General features: G+C 43.3%; 1 protein-coding gene across 2 annotated transcripts in view; it reads left to right on the top strand.

Moving 5' to 3' along the window:
• The first annotated feature begins 3,988 nt into the window (after window positions 1-3,988).
• Window positions 3,989-25,535, top strand: part of LOC103182304 (nuclear receptor coactivator 7-like) — a 38,790-nt gene continuing 17,243 nt past the window's right edge. For both annotated transcript variants that reach the window (XM_042333504.1, XM_042333505.1), the window contains exons 1-3: window positions 3,989-4,052; window positions 16,612-16,781; window positions 22,467-22,729. In XM_042333504.1, coding sequence (XP_042189438.1) covers window positions 16,732-16,781; window positions 22,467-22,729 — 313 coding nt within the window. In that variant the 5' untranslated portion in view covers window positions 3,989-4,052; window positions 16,612-16,731. The remainder of the gene's footprint in view (window positions 4,053-16,611; window positions 16,782-22,466; window positions 22,730-25,535) is intronic.

The following is a 25,535-nucleotide window of genomic DNA, read 5'->3' as shown; positions in this document are numbered from 1 at the left end:
CGTGAGCCAATCAGGAGGGCCTCAGTTTTACGCACGTTGAGCTGAAGAAAGTTGTCTCTTGTCCAGGACTCGATGTCGGACAGGCAGCTGTCAGGACATCGGTGGTCGTGCAGTTGAGGGTAGAGGAGGAAAGGTAGAGTTGGGTGTCATTCGCTTACATGTGGAAGTTGACCCCATGTCTGCGGATGATGTCAACAAGGGGCAGCATATAGAGGGTGAAGAGGAGGGGACCGAGGACAGAGCCCTGAGGGACACCGCACGAGACAGTGCGGGGGGCGGGGGGCTGGAGGAAAAGCCGTTAGCGGAGATGCTGAGCTGGGGGGAGGGGGCGTTGACCGTAGGCACGGTCGAAGAGGACGGTCTTCAGGCTCTATCTGAAGATGGGGAAGGAAATGGCAATGTGGAGTGACAGAGGAAGAGTGTTCCAGAGTTTCGGGGCGTAGTGGCTGAAAGCGCGGCCATCCAAATGCGGAACGGACGGCACGAGGATCATGCAGGAGGCCGGATCCAGTAGAGCTGAGGGAGCCAAAACACTTTCATCTAACAATGGAATTATTTTTTGTTGAAATATTTTAAGATTATGTGCTGTTGTATGGAGGGGGAATAATCTGCAGGTTAACACTGTTGTTTTTACCTTCTGCTTTGTTGTTACATAAAATGAAAGTGGAATTCGCAGCAATAGGGAGAAAGGATATCTAGGAAAAAGTGTAAAGGAGAAGGATGGTTAAAACAAATACTGAAACACAGGCAAGATAGTATGCACCAGTCACTTGACAGACCCGGTAAAGTACAAGCTGTTAACTTTTTTTGAAAATATATAATTATTTATAAATATAATATTTAGTACAACAGACATCCAAAACAAACACAACATCTTCTGTTACAATTGTTTTCCTTTCTCCCGATACAAAAAACATTCCATTGTTTACGGTACATTCCTTCACCACACATAGGTTGTGCGCACGTTTTTTGGGAAGTTCCCTTTAACACAGTTGGGAATTGCTCCTGTGTACATCACGTCTATGTGCGCCTCTGCACACACCCTGATAAGGCGCACTTGCCGCTTTCGGAAGGCGACCCGATGTGCACCGTACACGCACACGTTTACAGCACATACATTTTTGGGACGCTCTTTGGTTACATCTCGAGCCTCCTTCTGTACCCATACTTCAATCAGTTTAGGTGCGTTCGCGGGCTACCCGGTGGGTGCGCCCTGAGCGGGTTGTACCGGAGCGGCTCCTGCCGGGGTCAGACCCCATCTGGCCTTTGCCGCGGTTGAGACAAACTTCATTCAGCTTGGCCCTCAGTATATAGTCCCTGATCATATCGTGCGCGAGCCTGAGGCAGGCCCTCACCATCCCCTTGTTCTGCCAGAAGAACAGCTGGTTTTGTGAGTTTCAAAGGGTTAACACTGCTGAACAAATCCAGCAGTAGAATGCAATACACCACAAATACCACAGGTTGATCTATTTATTTGAGCAAAACACATGCAAATATTCCACTCCGCTCTTAGCTCCATCTCCTCCCCTCTCATCACCACTTCCTCCACTCTTAGCTCATACTATTTTCCAGCAGCTTTTTATTGTGTTGTTTTTAACAGACTTGTTCCTTCTGCTCTCTCACACACAAGATTTCTCTAATCACTAAGCAAAGCTTTGATGTCATTTTCTTGTCCTGTGACGTGAGAAGATGGCATGATGCAATGAAATTACAAAACTTTCTCTTTTCTGAATGCATCTGAGCATGTAGAGCTTTCCACTCTTTTCAAACAATAGTTTGGAGTTAATGATATTGATTGTGGGTGGATAGTGACATATGTAGCACAGTGACATGTGAAGAATTTAAGGTATGCAATTGAAATTTATACATTTTGTGCAAAATAAGTAGCTCCTTCTTCAGAGTCCCATTTCAGTACTTAATTTATATTTTTCTTGTAAGATAATATATCCTAATACTGTCTCTGAACAAATAATGTAATCATTTTGATGAGTTTTCTGCATTGATAAGTGTGAGCCACCCCTTTTACCATATTTAAAACATTATCCTATGCTGAGCATTCTATTATGTTTGAATATAAACTGTGTTATTTAACCAGTGATAGTACTGCGTTAATTTCAATGCAAGTTGAAGTGCGAGTACACAGTTAGAGAAAAATATTGCTGGCAAAGTGTTCCCTTCCAATGATACCCAAATGAATTCCTTAATTTGCATCTTATTTATATAACATAATCTGTGAGTGGAGGAAGTGTTGAGAGAATAGATGGTACCACTGGGGTGGAAAGGCGGCCCAAAGAATAAAGGCGGCACTGATGAAAGTAGACGGGTGGCGCTGAGACTGGAGGAGATGGAGCTGAGAATGATTGGAGGGAAGGGGTTTGAGGAGGAGGGTGGAGGAATGTGTGGCTGAGCATGAAGTAGGTGGGCGGGGCTGTGAGTGTGGGGGCGGGGCTGTGAGTGTGGGGGCGGGGCTGTGAGTGTGGGGGCGGGGCTGTGAGTGTGGGGGAGGGGCTGTGAGTGTGGGGGCGGGGCTGTGAGTGTGGGGAGGGGCAGTGAGTGTGGGGGCGGGGCTGTGAGTGTGTGGGCGGGGCTGTGAGTGTGAGTGGGGCTGTGAGTGTGGGGGCGGGGCTGTGAGTGTGGGGGCGGGGCTGTGAGTGTGTGGGCGGGGCTGTGAGTGTGTGAGTGGGGCTGTGAGTGTGGGGGCGGGGCTGTGAGTGTGGGGGCGGGGCTGTGAGTGTGTGGGCGGGGCTGTGAGTGTGTGAGTGGGGCTGTGAGTGTGGGGGCGGGGCTGTGAGTGTGTGAGTGGGGCTGTGAGTGTGGGGGCGGGGCTGTGAGTGTGGGGCGGGGCTGTGAGTGTGGTGGCGGGGCTGTGAGTGGGGCTGTGAGTGTGGGGGCGGGGCTGTGAGTGGGGCTGTGAGTGTGGGGGCGGGGCTGTGAGTGTGGGGGCGGGGCTGTGAGTGTGGGGGCGGGGCTGTGAGTGTGGGGGAGGGGCTGTGAGTGTGGGGGAGGGGCTGTGAGTGTGGGGCGGGGCTGTGAGTGTGGTGGCGGGGCTGTGAGTCTATGGGTGGGGCTGTGAGTGTGGGGGCGGGGCTGTGAGTGTGGAGGCGGGGCTGTGAGTGTGGTGGCGGGGCTGTGAGTGGGGCTGTGAATGTGAGGGCGGGGCTGTTATCAGGGGGGGGGCGGGGCTGTGAGTGTGGGGGCGGGGCTGTGAGTGTGGTGGCGGGGCTGTGAGTCTATGGGCGGGGCTGTGAGTGTGGGGGCGGGGCTGTGAGTGGGGCTGTGAATGTGAGGGCGGGGCTGTTATCAGGGGGGGGCGGGGCTGTGAGTGTGGGGGCGGGGCTGTGAGTGTGGTGGCGGGGCTGTGAGTCTATGGGCGGGGCTGTGAGTGTGGGGGCGGGGCTGTGAGTGTGGTGGCGGGGCTGTGAGTCTATGGGCGGGGCTGTGAGTGTGGGGGCGGGGCTGTGAGTGGGGCTGTGAATGTGAGGGCGGGGCTGTTATCAGGGGGGGGAGGGGCTGTGAGTGTGGGGGCGGGGCTGTGAGTGTGGTGGCGGGGCTGTGAGTCTATGGGCGGGGCTGTGAGTGTGGGGGCGGGGCTGTGAGTGGGGCTGTGAATGTGAGGGCGGGGCTGTTATCAGGGGGGGGAGGGGCTGTGAGTGTGGGGGCGGGGCTGTGAGTGTGGTGGCGGGGCTGTGAGTCTATGGGCGGGGCTGTGAGTGTGGGGGCGGGGCTGTGAGTCTATGGGCGGGGCTGTGAGTGTGGGGGCGGGGCTGTGAGTGCGGCTGTGAGTGTGAGGGCGGGGCTGTGATCAGCGGGGGGGGCGGGGCCAGGTACCGGTGCTGGCTGATTGGTGGAGTGTGTGAGTGACGGGTAGTTATGGCGGGGCCGCGCGGGCTTCGCTGATCATTCCAGCGGCGCTGAGAGCGGAGTCTGGATCCCCTCCATCGTGGTGACTGGAGCCGCGTGGGCGAGGACCAGGAGGAGGAGGAGGAGGAGGAGGAAGGTGGGCTGCGGCGAGTGCGAGACCGCCAGAGATGGCGGCGGCCCCCGGGAGTTAGGTGAGTGACAGCGGCTGGAGGCTGCGGTGATCACAGGCGCCCACAGTGGGTGTGACCCCGAGGACTGCTCCCCAGCCCCCCCTCTCCCCCCCCCCCTCCCCCCCCCGGACGCTTTGCGCTCCAGCCTCGGAGCCGCCTGGCTGGAGACTGGGGCTCGGTTCAACGGTGACAGTCTAGAAAGTTCTTCGGCGCAGGTGTGTGTGTGTGTGTGTGTGTGTGTGGGGGCGGTTCTGCCGCTTTGGTGTGTTCCTGTAAAAATATTAATAACTCTCGTGTGCATCCAAACTGGGAATATTTACATATGTATATATGTATATATATATTATTACGAAAGCACACACCGCAGAGTTGGACCTAACGGCAAATGGAGCATCATCATCATCATCATCATCATCATTATTATTATTATTGTTGTTGTTGTTATTGGAGCTGCCTCAAGACTGGACCCTGTCAGTTCATCCCGGTGACAGGTCAGACAGGAGATCCGGACGCCTTCCTTCACTTGGCCTCAAACCATTGCAGAAAAGAGGCGGTGGAGAAAAATCATCTCCGCATCTCCCCCCAACCTCTCACCCAAGCAAAGCAGAGTGACGTTGCCATAATTTTTTTTCTCTCTCTTCTGAAACCTCAGGCTTCCAAAGCCAAGTATCGTTAATCGCCTTGAGATGAAGGATGTGCGAGGCGCTGTATATACATGTAAATTTGTATCGTTTTGTTACCACACTGAAACTTTCAGCTAAAGAACCTGCTGATGTCAGCTGTAAATTGTCACTAATGTCATGGGCGTTTTAATAACAACCACAAATTACATTTGTCCAGTGCCTTTCACATCGGGAGGATGTCCCAAGATGTTTTAAGGACTGACACTGTGGAAGGTGGTCAGATTGTCTTCATAACTTTGAGGCCCATCTCACTATTCATCTTGAGAGCGATGGATTGTGTGTTTTGCATCTGTGGTAATACTGTTTTTAACAGCATACAGTATAATATAATCCTTGCATTTGATATAACGCCTTATCATGTTGGTGAGAGGCATCTCAAAGCGATTCACAGAATATATTGTAAAGTGGAGTGACTGTATATTTTGTGGCCGGGTGAAAATTTGCTGAAATGCTGAGGTATTAATTCCAATTGGTGTGAGAACCCAAATGGGTGAATCAAGATGCAACGTCTTGTCTTTGTGGTCAAATCGTGTTCTAGGAACCAGTTACTTTTCAGGCCAAAGAATTTTAAACATCTTTGGCAGTAATTGCTTTCATTTGCAGCGTTCATTTAGATGGCAATTAATCTATATGCTTGGGGAGATTGTGCTTGTGGTAATCTGGCTTGAGATGCAGAAGAAACAAACACAATGTCTAAATAATGCTTTTGTTTATGTGTTTTTAGCTTCTAAATGGAAAGCAGGAAACACGATGCTTGCTGAATCTGCCTACACAACTAGGTTAAACTCAGACATAACTTCAGACCTACATGTATTCCATCTCATCAATTACATCAAACCTCATCAAAACCATTGTGAATGTTTTTGAAACATCTTGGTTACAACATCCCGCTACCTGGTTGTTAAATAGGGTTCAAAACAAACCTTATGACTTACTAAAGTCATTGTAAGTTGGATCACTTTTCCGGGGGAAAAAATTCCTTAAAAAAAAATAATTTTGTCATCAATCCACGATTGTTTGTAGGCCATTGCTGTGTGCAATTGGCTGCCGCGTTTTGACCACAAAAAATGCACAGTCATTACACTTTACAGTATATTCTGTGAAGTGCTTTGAGATGTCTTGAAGACGTGATAAGGCGCTATATCAAATGCAAGGATTATTATGAAAGTCAGATGAAAGGTACAGAAAGCTATCATGAAGGCAAATCGGATTCTGGCGTTTATAAAGTGGGGTAAGAATTTAGAATTAGGGAACGCATGTTGGAATTGTGTAGGATGTTGGTTAGAGTGGAGTTGGAATACTGTGTTCAGGTTTGGGTTCTCCATTACAGGAAGAATGTTAGAGATGAAGAGGATGTAGGCAAATTCATTAAGTTGGGTATGAGACAATGTAAGCATGAAAAGAGGCTGGTTAAATGGGATTTTTTTCCATTAAGGCAGTGGAGATTAAAAGAGGATTCGATAGCAGATGTTTAATATACTGAAGGAACATAATAATCTTTGCTTTTGATATAGTGCCTTCTCACGTTGTGGAGATGTCTTAAAGTGCTTCAGTATAGAGAATATATTGTAATTCAGAACTCTGCAGCTCGTGTACTGTCCCGCACCAGGCTTCGCGATCACATCACTCCCACCCTCGCTCACCTCCACTGGCTCCCCATCCCCCAGAGGATTGATTTCAAGATCCTCATCCTCACCTACAAGGCCATTCACGGCCTTGCTCCCTCCTACCTCTCCAACCTACTATCCCCCTACCTACCTGCCCGTACCCTCCGTTCCTCTGGCTCCGGTCTGCTCCACGTCCCCCGCCCCAACCGCCCTACTATCGGTGGTCGGGCCTTCAGCCTCTCAGCCCCCAGGCTCTGGAACTCCATCCCCCAGTGCCTTCGCCGCCTCCTCCCTTTCCTCCTTCAAGGCCGGTCTCAAAACCTTTCTCTTTGACCGAGCCTTCAGCTCCCTCTCGACTCTCTACCCCCTCCTCGCTCCCTCCTTTCCCTCCCCTCACCCTGACGATTTCTCCCCTCCTCGCTCCCTCCCTTCCCTCCCCTCACCCTGACCATTTCCCCCCTGCTCGGGTCATGACCCAACTGTGCAGCGCCTTGGGACGTCCTCCTGACGTGAAAGGCGCTCTATAAATGGAATCTTGTTGTTGTTGTAAAGCGGATTGACTGTCTATTTTCTGGGTGAATCATATGGTAGATGGGGAAAATATATTGAGTTGGGGAAATTGGTGGCAAGAGGGCATAGTCACAGGACTGTTAGAAACTAGGGAAGAAGTAAGGAGGATTTTCGTCACTCAGAGTTGTTAGAGTTTGGAATTTTTGCCGCAAGTGTCTGTTGAGATGAGTCATTCAAAAGAGAACTGGATAAGCACCTGCTTAAGGATAAGCACCATAAGTAACAATGTTTGGCATGCAGTTAGAGCATTAGATCTTGATATTTCTGGAGCTTTTGATAAGGAATAATATTCTGGCATTGTGTGATATGTCTTCCAACTATTTGGATACATTCCTTCTTCAGAGAATGCAAGCATTGATAATAATAATAATAATAATAATCCTTGCATTTGATATAGCGCTTTTCACGTCGGGAGGACGTCCCAAAGCGCTTCACAGAACACACTGTAAAGTGAATCGACTGTATATTTGTGGGCGAACGCGGCAGCCAATTGCGCACAGCAATGTCCCACAAGCAGTCGTAGATAGAAAATGACCAAGTTGTTATTGTTTTGGGTTTCTGGAGGGATTATTATTAGGCTCTGTGTGGGGTAAGGAAACTTGCCCAAGGTTTCGCCTTGTTGCCATTTTGTCACAATATCCTTAATATGGGTCACTTGGAAGTAGGTACCTGTATATCTGGATCCATTTATTTATTTATTGGGTTGGTAGGGGATTAGGAGATTGCAGAGGTAGGGTGGAGCGAGGCCATGGAGGGCTTTGTAGGTGAGGACCAGGATCTTGAACTGGATTCTCTGAAGGATAGGGAGCCAATGGAGTCGGGCGAGAGTGGGGGAGATGGGGTCACGGAGTTTGGTGCGTGAGAGGACACGGGCTGCAGAGTTCTGGATTATCTGCAGCCTGTGGAGGGAGGAGTTGGGAAGGCCGACAAGCAAGGGGTTTGCATAGTCAAGTCTGGAGGTGATGAAGGCATGAACAAGAGTTTCAGCGGCCTGAGGGGTGAGTTAGTGGCGGAGTCGGGCGATGTTACAGAGGTGAGGGAAGGCAGAGCGGGTCATGGCTTGGATGTGGGGAAGAAAAGACAGTTGAGGGTCAAAGAAGACACCTAGGTTCCTGACTCGCTTGGTGAATTGTAGTGAGCAACCATGGAGGTTGATATTGCCAGAGCCTGAGGTTCAGAGGTGCTGCACTCCGAATCTGGCCCGGCTCCTCATCCCTCAAGGAATGAGTTCAAGATCTTCGTCCTCCACAGTGTTGCTCCACTCTACCTCTGTGACCTTCTTAAACCCTACCAACCTGGCTGCTCCCTCCAGTCAGTAGGCACTGGCCTGCTTCACATCCCTTCCTCTGCCTGTCTGACTTTCTGTAGTTGGGCTTTCAGCCTATCTGTCCTCACTCTCTAAAACTCTATCCTGGAGTCCCTTTGCCACGTCCCTTCCCTCGCGTCCTTCAACATCCGTCTGAAAACCCTTTTCTTTGACCGTGCCTTTGGTCATCTTCCCCCTAGACCAACCCCTCCTGAAACTAACCCCCAGGTCAGGTACAAACTTTCGACTGTCCAATGCCTTGGTACATCCTCCCGATGTGAAAGGCAATATGTAAATATAATTTGTTGTTATCGTTGCCTGTGGGGTTTCTGAAATGCTATATTCTGTTTCTAAGTAAAAATGAATGACTAATGCTACAATGTTGGAAGACTGGTAATTGAATTCAGATGGAATGTACCACTGAAAATAACAACAAGATTACATTTGTACAGCGCCTTTCACGTCGGACGGACATCCAAAGGCGCTGGACAGAGTATAGTATTTCAGACCCGAGCTAGGGTTGGGGTGGGGGGGTAAGGGAGGGGAGGGGAAGGAGGGTGGCCGATGGCATGGTCGAAGAGGAGGGTCTTGAGGTGGGACTTGAAGGAGGCTAAGGAGGGGGTGAGGCGGAGAGACTGGGGAATGGAATTCCAGAGGTTGGGGCAGAGTAGCTGAAGGCTCTTGGGGTATGTCGGGGGACGTGGAGCAGGCCAGAGCCGGCTGAGCGGAGGGAATGGGTGGTTTCCATGGTTATTTTAGTGTTATTCCGTGGCGTCTTATTCATGTAGTCATACTTTGTAGATAAGAGTGAAGTCTGTCCTTTGCAGAGCACGAAAATGATTTTGTATTTGCCAGAAGGGGCAATACTGTCATTAAAAACCTCTCGTATAGAATTACTTTGTTTGTTGTGCGGGTGACCTGTGGACTTGTGCTAATTGGAAGCTTGATACACTTGGCTTACGGCACTGACTTGCTAACTTCCTGCATTAAAAATGTGCTGTGCAAAGGAAGTGAAGTCAGCGGCGCTCCTTGCTCATAGCACTTGTGTGAAATGATGTCAATGGTGATTTGTCATCATGTGACCACTGAGAAATTGGACTCAAAGTCCTCCAACTTGCTCCCTCGCTCGCCTCATTAAAGGGGCGTCTTTGGGGGAAGTAAACAGGGTCTCCTTGGACTTGAACTGGCTCCAATGTAACATGTATGGCAACAGAATGTCAGAATCAAGTCAACTCTCTGAGGTGGTCTTCGTTGCCTGATTCCTGAGCCAGGTGGGTCCACAATATTCCAGGGCACTGCTGATGACAGCGAAGCCAGACTGGCTCATGGACAGGATCTGGAAGGGCAGACTGGTCACTGGGGGCAGGCACTCTTGCCATTCAGAATCTGTTAGCCCTGTAAGCCAAAGTCTAGCTGGATAAGCAGTGGGAAAGCTTGCAGGCTGTGCTGTCAATGGCAAACTGTGGTTTTAGCTGGTTAGACTCCAGCAGTACACCAACGCACACTCTGGGGTCCCACAAACTTTAGCTAATCTCCACCTAATAGATTTGAAATGAGGTAAGCAGGATGTATCCCTCCAGGGAGAGAATATGCAATCCATTACAATACTTGGGCATTCCCATGTGTACAAAGTTTGGTTTAGATATTCTTAAGCATGGTGATGGGTTTCTGTGTGTGTCAGACACCCAGCTGACCAAAATCAAAAGGTACATCTCAAGACCTACCTCTTTATCTACGCTTTCAGTCATCTCCTCCCCACTCCCTCAGTTTCCACTCTCAGCTCTCATTCCAAACTCGAGTGCCCAACCAATATGGTTAAGCACTTTGGAACGTCCTCCCAATATGAAAGATGCTGTACAGTTGTAGATTTGTTGTACAATAATGTATGATTCTCAGACCTTTCCTTATTCAACTTATTCTACATCACAGTTTTTACTATGAACTTAGGCAAGTTAGATGCAGAAGTTGAAAATCATTAGAGTAAAAATCCACGTAAACATTGGATGATGAATACAGTATTTGATTTCACATCAGTAGTTTACGAAAGATGCCAAGTGGAGAGTAGATCAAGTTGTGATGCTTCTGTGCACCATCTGGTAGTTGGTTAAGGGAGGAGTTAGTGAAAGACAGTGAAACACTACATTTTCAAGGCATAAAAACTTAATAAATTTTAAGCAGATAGGAACAAGGGAAGGAAAAATGGGAGAGATTTTATGATGATGAAAATTGTCAACTCTTTTATTACAATATTTTCCGAAGCTGTCACCGAACACTTCTTACAATACAATACAAATTTACATTTATATACAGCATCTTTTACATTGGGAGGTCATCCTCATAAGATGTTAAAACAGTAATTACATTAAAATAAATGTACGTAATTGCAATAGCTTTGTTGGATATGGTCATCTTGTAAAACAGTCCAGTCGTTCCTGATGATTCAGTTGATAAAGTCATTGCTGAGTGAAACAGCCGTGCATACTTGAAGGTGTGCAGGTTTGATCCTTGGTTTATGCTAACTTTGTTGACATCAGTTGGTGTAGTTCTCTCCCAATTGCCCTAGGGAGGGAATAGTCAGCTGGGCTTTCTACTCTCCAATGATCCCTGCTGAAAAATGCATGTGACTATCATGTGAAGTCAGAATCATTCTCAGTTGTATTGTACAGTAGTGAAGTATCATCCAACAACAATTTTAGAGCCTTTCACTTTGAGAGGACATTTCAAAGCTTCAGCTGACTGGGAGCTTGGAATTGCGGGAGTGCCTGAAAGCACAGTCAAAAAGTCCAGATGCAAAGCAAATATTGTACTTAATTTATATATTACTGTAGTTGAGTACACAACACACCTGTTACCACTGCTATAGTGTGATGTGTTTTCAAGTATCAAGTGTCATGTACTTAGTATCCCAGATTCTGTGCTAACGTAGAATACAATAACTGATTAAACTATACCTCAAACTAACTTACTAACTGTACACTTTAAATTCTGATAGGTATTGGATATGTCTTGGGGGGAATATTAATATTAATGTTCAAGGTTCTAAATCCTGACTGATGGTATGATTTTCTCCCTGTTCTTTAGTCATTTCCTTTGGCCTAATGGGTTTTCTTTCAGCCGTTCTACTTACATTATCCCAGTAAAGTAAAAGATAAACCTCTTGAGATTCCTTGTTGCAGAGGAGAACCGATTAAATTTATTGTAGTGTCAGCCATTGATAATACATGTGGTAGTTGCATTAGAATTTATGATTGTCCTGTTTTCCAAAAAGTAGAACCCTGATTATAATAATAATAATAATCCTTGCATTTGATATAGTGCTTTTCACATATTCTAGATGTCTCAAAGCACTTCACAGAATATAATAATAATAATAATCCTTGCATTTGATGTAGCGCTTTTCATGTCAGGAGGACATCCCAAAGCGCTTCACAGAACACACTGTAAAGTGAATTGACTGTATATTTGTGGGCGAAACGCGGCAGCCAATTGTGCACAGCAATGCCCCACAAACAGTCGTGGATTGAAGTGACCAATTTATTATTTTTTTCGTGAGGGATTATTGTTAGACGCGTGGAGTAAGGAAATTTGCCTTATTTAGTATATGCTACAAGTTCTGCTAATCTCCCTGGAGCATGCACATCTGTAAACTGTGACTTCCAGATAGAGGAGATATTTCAAAAGGATAAATGAACAAGATACATTCCTCTCGCTCGTTTGCTAGCTCAACTGTTTTTGATAGTTGGGGAGGATTTTCAAAGTGACTTTCTCTCCAAATTGGTTTTGGGATGATCCTTTCTAGTTTCTTTTAACCTTTTAGAACTCTGGGGGTGGGGGGCAGAAGAAGATGGGTCTCTTTTTTTTGCTCTTTCCTTTCATTGTATCAAGGATTAAACTATAGAGATATTGAAAGCTTTAGTTATACATTTGTAAGAAAACCCTTTTCAGTGGTATTGAAATCTGTTGTTAAATACAACAGCTCAAAAACATGTTTTCAGTGTTACAATTAGTATCACAACTATAAAAATGGGATCAAGCAGACAAGATAGTCTCCAAACAAGTATGTTAGATTAAAAGATTCACAAACTATAGATGTATTTCCTTTTTGAAACCCCAGTTACTTGTTTCTCCATATGTGCTGGCCATCAGCTCCACATGTCACCCTGAATCTTTTCAGCTAACATGAATTGTGTACTGTACTGTATTTCCTTTATGAAATTACAAGTTTCTTTTTACCCCAGTAGTCTGTAGCATGCCTATCACCATTTTACTACAAAACGTCTGTTCGCTTTTATTCTTATGGTGAAGAAATGATTCCGATTAACCACTCTACCCCAAACACACAACTTTCTTTCATTCTGTATAATTAGAAAATCAGAGTCCAAAGTTTCCAACCCTTTCATTATTTTAAATATATACTTCAACCTTTTTGAGAGAACAGTTCTTATGTAGTTTACCTTTCCTCATAGCTCTGTATGTTAAATTCTGGAATGATGATGTTGTACAGAGGATGGTAGGGTGAGTTTTCTGAAAAGATGAGATTATATAAGGTGAAGGGTATTATTTATCTGAACCTATCTTGTGATCTCTATTGTCCTCCCGTAAGCGCATCAAGCTATTTTTTAATTGAGTCAAGTTGCCTGGCTTCTGCCATCTTTCCTGGCAATCTGTTCCAGTCGTTGATTACCCTATTCGTAAAGAAAAATTTCCTGATATCTGTCCTGAAATTGTCCTTTAAACTCTAAAGCTATATCCTCTTGTTATTGTCTTGGCGTATCTGAAAGTATTCTACTGGGATAAGTTTTTCAATCCTATTTAAAATGTTATAGATCTTTTATAAGGTCCTCTGAGATGTCTTCTCTCAAGACCAAAAATGTACAACAACGTGCATTTACAGTATATAGTGCCCTTGTGTACAATAACGTTTGGAGTGCTTTAGAGTGATGAGGTGGGACATTCTTCAGCAGGGTTTCAATGCTTGGGTCGCAACCCAAAATTGGGTCACCAGAATGTGTCAAAGGGTCACAAACAAATTTTGAAAATTTATCCAATTTGCATATTTTTAAATAAATGAATGCCACAATGATTCTGTCTTCACATGATAGTCACATGCATTTTCCAGCAGGGATCATTGGAGAGTAGAAAGCCTAGCTGACTATTCCCTCCCGAAGGCAATCGTCTGCTACACCAACTGATGTCAATAAAGTTAGCACAAACCAAGGATCAAACCCGCATGTTGACTCCCAGGCTGCTGATGTCCTGTCAGCTTGTTTGACGGACTATCAAGGCCTGGATGAGCACAAATTTCCTGCAGCTGAATGTTGGCAAAACGGAGCTGTACTCTTTGGCTCCCGTCAATGTCTTCTCTCCTCTGTGTCTGAACTCCTTAACCTCCCCGGGCTCTCACTCAGACTCACCAAACCTGTGCGTAACTTAGGCATCAGGTCCGATCCCCACCTTTCCTTTCTACCCCACATCTGTTCCTTGACCAGGACCGTTTTTTTTCACCTCCGTCACATTGCCCGCCTCCGTCGGTACCTCACAATCAACGCAGCCGAAGCTGTCGTCCACACCTTCGTCATTTCCCAGTTGGACTATTCCAGTGCCCTCCTCGCTGGTCTCCTCAGCTCCAACACACACAAAATCCAATTAATCCAAAACTTTGCTGCCTAGATACTCAACTGCGCAAAACTCTGTACCCCATCACACCAGTCCTTACCAGGCTCTACTGGTAATCCCGCCTAAAGACCTTCCTTTTGGATGGTGCGTATGGTCATCTCCCTCTGGCTCGTTGTCACACTCCGCCACTGTCAAGCGCTCCGGGACGCTACCCCGCGTGAAGGGCGCTATATAAATCCAGGTTGTTGTTAACCGTGTGCATGAGCTTCTACCGCAAAATCTAAATTCTCGACGCTTCATAAGAACCGGCGATCGTGAAGGCAGGTCCGCAGCTTATCTTGGCCGGACGATAACAAAGCCACTCATTGAATAGTGAACAGCGTAGCGGTTGTTCTGGTGCGTTGAGAATTTAGAAGCTGCGGTTCTTGCGGCAGAAGCTCTAATGAACAGCCGCAGGTGTCAGAGATCAGCCAATCAAATGCAACATTCTGTCATTTTGCTATAATCTTGCAGTGGAAAGTTTGGAGTGTATTTTCACTCAGTGAAGCAAATCTTGTACTCGGTGAAATGGAGAAATTTTTAAACTGTTCTGTTGCGAGTGCAGTGATGGTAGAAATTCTTCACAATGTGAAATCACAATGGAAGTCGGCCTACTGCACGCCCCTCGTCCATCCATTGCACTATCGGCGTCTGTGCTTTCAGATACTACGCCCTGAAACTCTGGAACTATCTCTTCCTCAACCCCTCTGCCTTGCCCCTCCTTCCCCATTTTCAGATCACGCCTTAAGATCTTGCTCATCGACCGTGCCTACGGTCACCTCCCCCGGCTAGGCGTAAGGCTCCACCACTGTTAAGCGCTCTGAGAAATGAAGGGCGCTATATAAATGCAAGTTGTTGTTGTAGGTTTGTCTTTCTACTAAAATTAATTGTAATAATTGCTTACTAAAGGCAGGGTGGTTGGGTACTTATTGAAATGTAATGTGGCTACAGCTGGGAGGAATCCCAGAAGCTTGCTTGCATTTGGATTCGAAAGATGTGTTTGGGAGGTTCAGGTTGGGTTAGTTCCATTGTTTGACAGTAGTGAGAGTTTGGCAGCACTCTTGCTTCATTACTAACCAGGGTGGTCTGGGAGGATGCCGTTCTTTGGACTTGTGCCACCCAATAGCAATTGTAACCTTTGGGAGGCTACTTTCCCTGGCACCAGCATTTGGGCAGCTGCAGCTTTCTGTTGACTCTAGGCATCTTGCCTTTACAGAGAAATTTGATAATCTGTGTGTCAAGGTCGGTAAAGGCATCATGAGAAATCTTGACTGAGAGTGGAATACATGTCGGAATCATAGTGGGATTTTGCAGATTAATCTTCTTAAAATAAAGATCAAGGGGGCATATCCAGTGAGTTATGTCCTCCAAACAGCTCTGTTAATTCCTGGGAAGTGCCAGTCGTGTAGACTTCAAGATCCTTGTCCTTGACTTAAAGCTCTCCATGGTCTTGCTCCTCCCTACCTCTGCGACCTATTAAAACTTCACTAACCTGTCTGCTCCCTCCACTCTACAGGCCCTGTCCTGCTCCATGAGCCCCGCCCTGCCTACTCCACTGTGGATTGTCAGGCCTTCAGCCCCGCCCCCACCCTCTGGAACTCCATCCCGGAGCCCTCCGCCTAACCCCCTCCCTTGCCTCCTTCAGAACCCGTCTCATGACCTTCCTCTTCATGACCGTGCCTTCGGTCACCCTCCCAACCCCACACTCCCTGCCCTCCAAACATGTCACCTTGTAGCCAGTTCAACACAAGGAGGATAGTCACCAGTTTGTCGTTTGACATCCGACAAGCGCAGGTTTGAGCCCCTCACGAGGTGAACAGTGGGTACCAGCTTGGGTGCAAACCCCTCATTGTTCAGCGTCATGGGACGTCCTCCCGACGTGAAAGGTGTGATATAAATATAATTTGTTGTTGTAGTAGTGAGATGCTTCAAGCTTCACATGCCTGCGAATTATACCAGTGTTGATTTTATATTTGGTGCTTTGTACAACAGGAGGGCGAGTTATGTGGCTAGATTCTTGGAAAACCGCCAAGTTCCCATTGAGATTTGAAGCTTTGCCACTTTGTGTGACTTGTGTTGATTGAGTTGCTTCTGGGAGAGTGGGGGATCTTGGCCATCATTTGGAAAGGATGCAAATTTGTTAGATATTTTCATATGTCTATGGATGATGATAATAATAATAACGATCCTTGCATTTGATATTGCGCCTTATCACATCTTTGAGATGCCGTGGTTTTATATCTGTATAAGATTTGACTCATGATGTCTTTACCCTAGGATCGCTTGGTGTGTACTTATTACAAATGGTCTGAATTACATGTTGAGCACAAAAGTTATACTTCCCTTTCAAAAACATATATCTTATAATACAAAAATAGTTATTGTCTTGCAATACTGCAGCTTTCTGCCCAAATAGAAGAAAGTACATTTTTTAAATCACTCTGTGTAATAATGTATTTTGATAAAGGGAGTTTTTAAAAAAATTGAACCTTTTGTAATGTATTTTTATTTTAACATTAAATTCTACTGGTCTACATATTGTCATTTTGCATGACTTGTGTAAATATATCTGTGATATTTTATGTATAAACACATTGGATAACATTAACATCATTAAAATGTCATTAAAATGATTAAATCAGAGTGGATTTGGTAAGAAATTTTATGTAATGCAAAAGATGTACCTATTGCATTTGGCTAAGGTTCATTTTCAGAGTTTCAAGTATACAAATAACCGTTTATTTTTGGTTGAGCAACAGGCTTGTGGGTGACAGAATTCTGCTGTTTACAGACACTGGTATTTCTACACACTAGAAATCTGAAAGCGAATTTCGTTCATAGAACAGTTTTAAAAAAAAACTGGATCAAAATATTTTACCATGGAGACTAAGGACGTAAAGAAAGAAAGAAGTCCTGGTTATTTAGCAAGGTATAGTATATACCTTTTTCATGCATTTGCTTATGATACAGTTGGAGGTTTATTGTGTACTGTAATGTGCTTTACTTTGATGTTGCTCATTCCCAAACATTTATTTTTAATTCTTTATGATGGTAACAGAATGAGTGATATAAAAAGAGATGTGCAATGATAATTTTATATTATTCCTATTCAGATTATTTTAAAAATATGGAACACAGAGGAACAAGCATGTTAATATTCTCTGCACCAAGATATAAAGTACATACTGGAACGTGAGTCTTAATCTCATGGATAAGAGAATAATTCTCTTGAGTGATAAAGTCAGACTAAGCAACATAGCAATTTCTAGAACTCTACGTATGGACAACACCCTAAAATGAAGGTGGAAAAGCATGGCATGCAGTCTACATAGAACCTTATATTTCATGCTGCTGGCTGGCCTGAAAGTTGTTTAAAAAGTAGCATTTGTTGAACATCTATCTGTAATAGTCAATGGTTATACTGATTTCATCCTACCCTTTGCTTTACCCACTCTGCCCTCTGCCTATCTTGGTCATGTTTTGTCCTCCACTTAGCGAGTCGTGTCCTTTAGTTAGCCCAGTATCAATCACCCTGGCCTCTGATGGTCTCGGTTGCTCTGCCTCATTATTGTATTGAGGCAAAAATCATACTTTCATTAAATATATGTCGTGTCTAATGATTCTTCTGCTGCTTGTTTAACAGTGTTATACAATGGCAAGCAAGTCTTGCAAAATTTACAGTAACTAGCAAGACCAAAAGTACCAATAAAAGTCCCCAAAATATATACCAGTAAAAATTCAATGTAATCTACACCCATTTAACTTATGAATCACCAGGAATCAATGACCCTGGTTATATGGTAAATTATAAGTAAAAAGAGAACATAAAATAATCTCACAAATAAGTAGAACTAACTTGATTCTTTATTGCAAGGGTAACTCGCTTTTCAGCAGGCCCATCGCAAACAATGGCACCTAAAATACATAAAAGTATATTACTAATTTTTAAAAATCCTTTGCTATTATGTGTTCCTGAAAAAAANTGAACAGTGTATAAAATACAGAAGTTGGTAAAAAAAAGAATTTAAAATGAAATAGTCATTCCTGTCAAAACTAGTCCAGAAAAGCCCTGAAGATGTTATGGTAAAATCACTCAAACTTTCCATAAGCTTGAATGGGGAAAAAGAAGACAGTGTAGTGTAGTGTGGAGTCCTGTAGCTCAGTGGTTAGAGCACTCGCTTTGCAAGCGAGAGACCTAAGTTCAATTCTCGGCAGGGCGAAACCTTGGGCAAGTTTCCTTACTCCACACGGCTAATATTAATCCCTCCAAAACCAAAAACAATAGTAAATTGGTCATTTTCAATCTACGACTGTTTGTGGGACATCGCTGTGTGCAATTGGCTGCTGCGTTCGCCCACAAATATACAGTCAATTCACTTTACAGTGTATTCTATGAAGCCCTTTGGGACGTCCTCCCGATGAGAAAAGCGCTATATCAAATGCAAGGATTTTTAATGGATAATGCTGCAGTTTACAAAATGGTTCAAATCTGGGTCAGTATGTTTGCTAGGCACAGCTAGAGCTGTATTGGGAGGCTAAATTGACCCTGGCCTTCCCATGGTTAGGGAGAGGAGAAACCGTTGGGGTTCTTGCTCCTGGTCCGTTTGCAGAACCCTCCACTGGTAGTTTAATGTGCATTTGTGGTAACCAGGTGAATGATAGCATTGAAGTCAGGCTCACTCTCTACAGTCTTGTGGCTCAACTGCCAAGGTGGGGAATCGAGGACAACCAGTGCCTGTGGAACTGCATCCCAGCATGAAGAGGCTGGGGACCAGGAGCTGTGATAAAAGAAAAATAGAGAGAAAACTGGGAGAAAAATAGAAGAAGAATTAGACACATTGAAATAAAAAAAACTTTCATATTATCTATAATGTCAGCATTTCAACGTTAAATTATTTTACAGATAACTCTAAAAGGTTTGTATTTTGGCTTGAATTGGGGAGAACATTTTGATAACAGAAAACTGAATAGCACAGCACATTATTCACATACAAATCCAGCTAATGTGCTGTCTGGCACTTCATTTTATTCACTTCCTTTCCCTTGCACCACATATTCCTCAAACAGTTTCAGTGCTATCAGATGCCGACATCTTTAGCTTTTGTGAGCAGAAATATTAAGCCAAATGTACTACCATTTTAATACAATACACATATAGAAATTTGAGGGGTTTTAAATTGCAAGCACCTGATTTGATGTAGAATGGTTTTATTAGCAGTTAAATGAGCTGTTTGCAGAGTTCTGGCTACTGCTTTTTTTTTGGCAAAGATGACTTAACAGTAAATTTCCACTCTTTGTATCCTTTTCTATTGTTTAAATCCTAAGTAAATATTCTGTAGCAGAGCAGTATTATCATAAGTGTGTTTTAAATTTGTACAGTGCTCAGTTTCTCATGCAATTGCTCTGTGTTTTTTCTTGATTTGATTTCAGTTCAACAGTAATTGAATCAATGTTAGATTATTAACTTCTGGTTATTTCTTGAGTCCTGAGGATCAGAATTGCACTATTGAAAATAGCTTATTGTATTTGTTCAGTTTACTTTTAATACTGTGTCAACTGGCTCAATGATAACTGAAATAATTCGTGAAATGTAATAGAACAAATATCCTGACTTGACATTCTTAGACATCTTAAATACAGAAAATACTTTTAAGAAATAATTTTTAGGAATTCCATTAATAAGATGGTAGGCATTTTTTAAAATTAGAACATTAAAAAGTAGCACTTATGAACATAATAATGCTACATAATGCCAAATTAAAATACGTTATTTTGCTCCAGAAATGTTTATATATTTGCAAGTCTGTCAGCGGACGTGAAGGTTATCTTGCTAAATGTTGGTTGTGTACAACAACAATAACTACTTGCATTTATATAGTGCCCCTCATGCAGGGTAGTGTCCCAATGCATTATGTACTGAGAACAATGTAAACAGTGAGCTAGAAAAACACGGAAACTTACTCCGACTCGCTTTAGTTCAAAGTCCTGGAGATCGGATACTGGACTCAGTATCTTGTATATTTTTGCTCAACATCTTGTGGAGTTGCTGGTGTTGCAGTTCATTTTCTTGGTAGCAACAAAGTATAGAGGGAGTTGTGACAGGTATAAAGGAACAACTATTTGTACTTTTCTCACTAGTAAATAAAACTTTTTCTGTTTTGTATTGTAAACCTTACCAGTTAAGACATTCTTCTGTAATAATGTTGAGCAAATCTTGCTAGAATAGTTTATACAAATTTCTCACACTAACTACACAGTAACATTAGAAATTTACTTCAATCTGGTAGAACATAGGAAATATAGAAACATAGCACAACAACATTTAAGTGACCAGTGTACACGGACTAGTTCCCGGGCTAAAAACATTGCCGATTTCTGGGCCACCGGGCTGCCATCAATGTGACTTTCTCTTTGCACAAAGCAGGATGTGCCATTGGTAGTGACTGATGACCTGGAAGTTGGCCTGTTTTTAATTGCAGGAAGCTAAAATGTACGATGATCGGGTCAGTAGATCTCCATTGAGACTGGTTCTTGTCTCTATGCATTCATGACCTGGATATCTGTCATTTTAGCCTGAAAGCAAGTCAGTTTATGATAAGCGAGTGGGCCAGTTTCACGTGTGCAATGGAAAGGATCCACACTTCTACTACGTACTAACCAAATTTATGCTGTACCAAGGCACATTATAATGGCACTGCACTGTAATTTGTTGAATTCTCAGTGGTTTGGAGACTTTTTCAGCTTGGTGATGGATTTCTGCTTGCGTCAGATATCCAACTGACCAAAAAAAGGTGGCGTAAATTCTACCTGTTGAGCAATATTAAATGCAAAGATTATTATTATTGCACCTATCACAGGATACACTCTAAAGTGCAGTGGCTGTGTTTTGTGGGCAATGCAACAACCAATTTGTTCGCAGTAATGTCCCACACACAGCCAGTAAATTACCAATTTTATTTGAGGGATTGTTAGCCAGGACACCAGGAGAAATTTCTTTCTTTTTTTTGATAGAGTGATAGGATCTTTAAAGTCCATCTGTAGATACCAACAGGACCTTGGTTTATTGTCTCATCTAAAGGATGGCCTCACCTTGGCAGTTGAGTGCAGGCCGCTAGACTGTAGAGGGTGAGCCTAACCTCAATACTATCATGCAGCAAACTCCCAGCACTGCATTGAATGTCAGCGTAGATCCGGGTGGTCCAACTGGTAGCCGTGGGTTGCATCTGTCTCGGGGTATGATTTTTCTGGCCCTTGAAACTTTTCCAAATTCATGCCCAACGAGCAAAAATACAAGCGATGCGCAAGCCCTGAGCCAATCAGGAGACTACCGCCAAGGGGCTAAGGCTCTGCCAGGAATGGTACTGGCCAATCAGGATAAAATAATATTTATGCGGCCCGCGAACATTTCTCAAAACTGGAATCTGGCCTTCAACAGCCAAAAAGGTTGGTGTAGATTAGATTATACGAGTTCCAAGTCCCGATGTGAGTCTTGAATCTATAACTTTCTAACTCGGAGGAAAGAAAACTAACAACTGACTCAGGCTGACACACTCATTTAGTGATGAATGTGTGGAGTTTGGTGTGGGTGAATATACACGATTGTATTGCAGATGGAGTCAAAAGATTTACATCAGTAGAACCAAATATTTCATATACATGAGGTGAACTCGTTCCTGAAAAGAGGCTTACAAATTGGATAATTTAGCACTCCTTAAGTTCTCTTGTAGGGAAAGACCTACCTAGGAAGATTTTTGCTCTCCACTTGTTCAATTGCTATTTCTTGAGCCAATTAAGGGTTTCTCCAGAGATTGTGTGCAAGACAGTTACCTAAAACAGTTCCCATACTTTCACTTTCATTATTGTCCTTTTCTGATGGGTTGTATCAATAAGAGTGATATTCTGCTTTAACAATCTGTAGCTTTGATGTGGGGTGGGTACTTAATTTAGTAAATTTGTGAATTGGGTCCTTTCTGCTTATAAGTGAGGATTATGTGCATATTTAATTTTAGGTTTTATTTTTGAAATTGTATTTGTTCTAAGTGCACAGGAATGAATTCAGTAAATTGACTGAATAGGGCAGAAAGGCTTACATTAGTAAATGTGCATCAGTCTTCATTAGAGGAGAATAACCTTTAAGTGCTTTTGCTTTTCTCCAAGCCTCTACATGTTTGTTAGTGCCAGTTGACTGTTTGAGGATAAATGTTAGATTATTTACTGTTTCACTCATGCTCATTTTTAAAAACATTTTCTTTTATTCCCATCTAGCTTTTTCTTCTTGATTCTCCTTTTGATCTGGGCTACTTTTTATGTATTACATTAACATGAGAAGGTTGTATTTAGACCCCAAACATAACTGTATTAGAAAAGAGCAAAGAGTTGTGTTCAGAATCAGTCCTTTATTACTTGTATGTGAGAATGGGCATGTTTGATTAAGATTGTTAAGCTTGGTGCAGAGTTCTTAACAAATTGAGTGAGTTTCTTTCCACTCAAAAAAGCTGTTGTTGCTTGAATGTGAAGGTTGAACTTTATTCATTTGTCTATGGTATATAATCTAACATAACTGGTACTTTTTGTACTGAACTTTTGTATAAATTTTCATTACATTTATTTTAAGGTTGAAGAAAAAAACAAAACTAAAACCAAAGGAGCAACCTGTTGTTTGCTGTACTGAAAATCCTTCACCCAGAATACGTGTACAAACTAGTGAAGATTGTGCTGAAGAAAATTTAGATATATCTTTACGTTTGGTCAAAAATAAAGATTCTCCAGCTCATTCCAAAACATCTTCAGCTAATGGGGACACTGCTGTGAAAGACATAAAGAAACCATTTGGAAAAGTAACCAGACATGCTGGCCCAAAAAAGTATTACTTTACTGGTAAGTAATGGGCTCAGATTTAATCATCTATTATGCAACAGAATGTTTTGAATTTTATTGGGGGATGAGACAGTGTTGCTTATAACACTGTTTTGTGAATAGTAGGATGTAGTAATGCACACAAAAGAATGCAGTTTCATAAACCCTTCATTTGTTCATCTGAAAACGTCTCAATCTAAATGCAGTCCTTCAGAAAATCACAAAGTAATATGAAACTATTAATTCTGAGTACAGCCCAAATCATGGAGAAATAAAATGAACAGGAGTCTCTTGAAGAGGTAATTAATCAAATTATTTCTTTGAAAGAAATGTACCTAATTCTTTTCATTCTGTTATTAGACTTGTAAACATGGATTTAAAATAAACAAGTCTCAAAATAAAGGATTACTAAAGATAGAAACAGATATTCTGCACAACAGGAAGCCATTATGTCTGTACTCCTGCTAATTGTTTTTCCTAAATCGCCCTTTTTTACTATCTCACTTTCCGAATCTCTCTCTCCCTATATCCTTTAATGGTTTACTACCCAGGTGTTTATCCAGCTTTGAATGATTTTGTTGATTCAATCTAAAAAGTCACTTGAGAAAATGAATTACAAATTCTAACCTTTGAGGGCAGACAATCCTGAGACTGTCCATTTGACACAGATACACTTACAGAAGGAAATGTTTTTCCCAATCCAGCTTTCCATGACCCCTTCAGTCACTTGAACATATCTCTTATCATATCTCAATCTATTCTGCTTTATTGGAAAATGCTCCAATAGTGGGTCTGTGGATGGAAAAACTTTTTAAATTTGGTACATCCTACAAAATGTCCAAAAGTGGTTATAAAATAATAATCTTTATATTTGATGTATTTGATATAATGCCTTTCACATCAGAAGGATAACTCAAAGTGCTTCACAGGCTTTATTGTAGAGTGTGGGTTCTATGGCGGTGGGATAGCAGAGGAGGGAAGGGAACGGTGGCCAAAAGCACAAACGATGAGAAAGGTCTTAACATGGGGCATGAAGGTAGAGAACGAGGAGGGAAGTCAGAGGTACTCTGGGATGGAGTCCCAGAGAGCAGAAGCAGAATGGCTGAAGGCGTGCCCACCATTGGTGGGGTGGGAGGGCAGAGGACATGAAGCAGATGAGTGTTTGGTTAGTGAAGGTAGCAGCCAGGGCAGTACAGTTGCAGGGGTCGCAGAGGCAAGGTGGGTCAAGGCATTTGAATGAGGACAAAAATCTTGAAATTGATCTGCCGGAGGACAGGAAGTCAGTGGAGATGAGTGTGATGGGGGTAGAGTCTGGTGCAGGAGAGAATATTGGTTGCTGGGTTCTAGATAGCCTGAGGTTGTATAGGTAGGAGCTGGGGAGTATGATGATGGTATTTGAATAATCGAGCCTGGAGGTGATGGTCTGGATGAGAGTCCCAGCAGCCTTCGGGGAGAAAGAGTGGAGGAGGTAGCCGATGTTGCTGACGCGATGAAAGCAGAGCTGGTGGGACCTCAGTTGTAATGTTTCTAGGATAATTGGAGGTTGAACAAGGCACTAAGATTCCGCTCGAGTGGGAACTAGTGCAGATTGATGCAGTCAGCGCCGGAGGTGCAAAGGCACTGACTGGAACTAAGCAGAAAAGCGTGAGTCTTGTTGACATTAAGCTATAGAAAGCTGTACAAATGTGAAAAGAGCTATAGAAATAACATTTTTATTCATTTTTTTTCTTGTCAGAGTTCTACTGTAATAGGTCAGGTATATCAAGAAGCTACTTTTAATTGTGTAATTTATGTGTACTCTGCAGAAGAACTTGAAAATTAGTTCTCAAGACTTGTCTGGGTGCTGAAGACTTTCCTGGATGCTAAGACAGAAAAGCCCAGCCAGATAGTTAGTAGCAGCTGAATCCTGCCCGAGATGCACCAATCATCATCAAGAGTTGGCTTCTTGGTGTGGGATCTGAAATGATGGCTTTCATGAGCAAGAAAGGGAGCGGGAAGATATGAAGAATAAAATTATATTGTTGAGATCTTTACTTTCCTGTCATTGGGGGCTATTACGTGAGTTGGGTAAACGCCTTTATAAATAAGTATAAACACAGAAGTCGCTGGGAACCTGCAGCAAATCAGGCAGCATCTATGGAGAGAGGAAAATGAGTTAACGTTTCAGGTCAATGACTTCATCAGACTTCGCCTGAAATGTTAATTCATTTTCCTCTCTTCACAGATGCTGCCTGACCTGCTGCATGTTCCCAGCGACTTCTGTGTTTATACCAGATTTCCAGCATCTGCAGTACTTTGCCTTTTGGCCCTTTATAAATAGATGTGTTTAGAGTGATATACAGCTGCCCATAATTATGCAACAATCAAAATTAAGAACAGCTGTGATTCCCTCTGTAAATGCATTGTCACGTGGTTTGAATAACTTAATAATAAATAATCTTTGATTTGGTATAGCAGCTTTCATATTAAGAGGACATTCCAAAACACTGTAAATAGGCTCCTATATCTGGAAGAAGATAGTATTTGCTTTTCTTTCTCTACCCCCCCACCAAAAAGACCCTGATTTTCTCTTTTAGCCAAACATAAAAATAAACTTCCAAACCTAGAAATAAAGCACAAATAAATAATAATAATGATAAAAATAATGATTGTCGCATTTGGTAGAGCACCGTATTATGCCGGAAGGATATTTCAAAGCACTTCACAGGATTTACTGTGAAATGGACTGACAGTGTAGTTGTACGCAAATTCAACAGCACAATTGTACACGGCAATGCCCCACAAACAGCCATGAGATAAATGACTAATTTTATTTGAGAGATTGGTG

The sequence above is a fragment of the Callorhinchus milii genome, unplaced genomic scaffold (genome assembly GCF_018977255.1).
Source record: "Callorhinchus milii isolate IMCB2004 unplaced genomic scaffold, IMCB_Cmil_1.0 Scaffold3, whole genome shotgun sequence".
Taxonomy (NCBI): domain Eukaryota; kingdom Metazoa; phylum Chordata; class Chondrichthyes; order Chimaeriformes; family Callorhinchidae; genus Callorhinchus; species Callorhinchus milii.
This window is presented reverse-complemented; position numbering and strand designations above follow the sequence as displayed.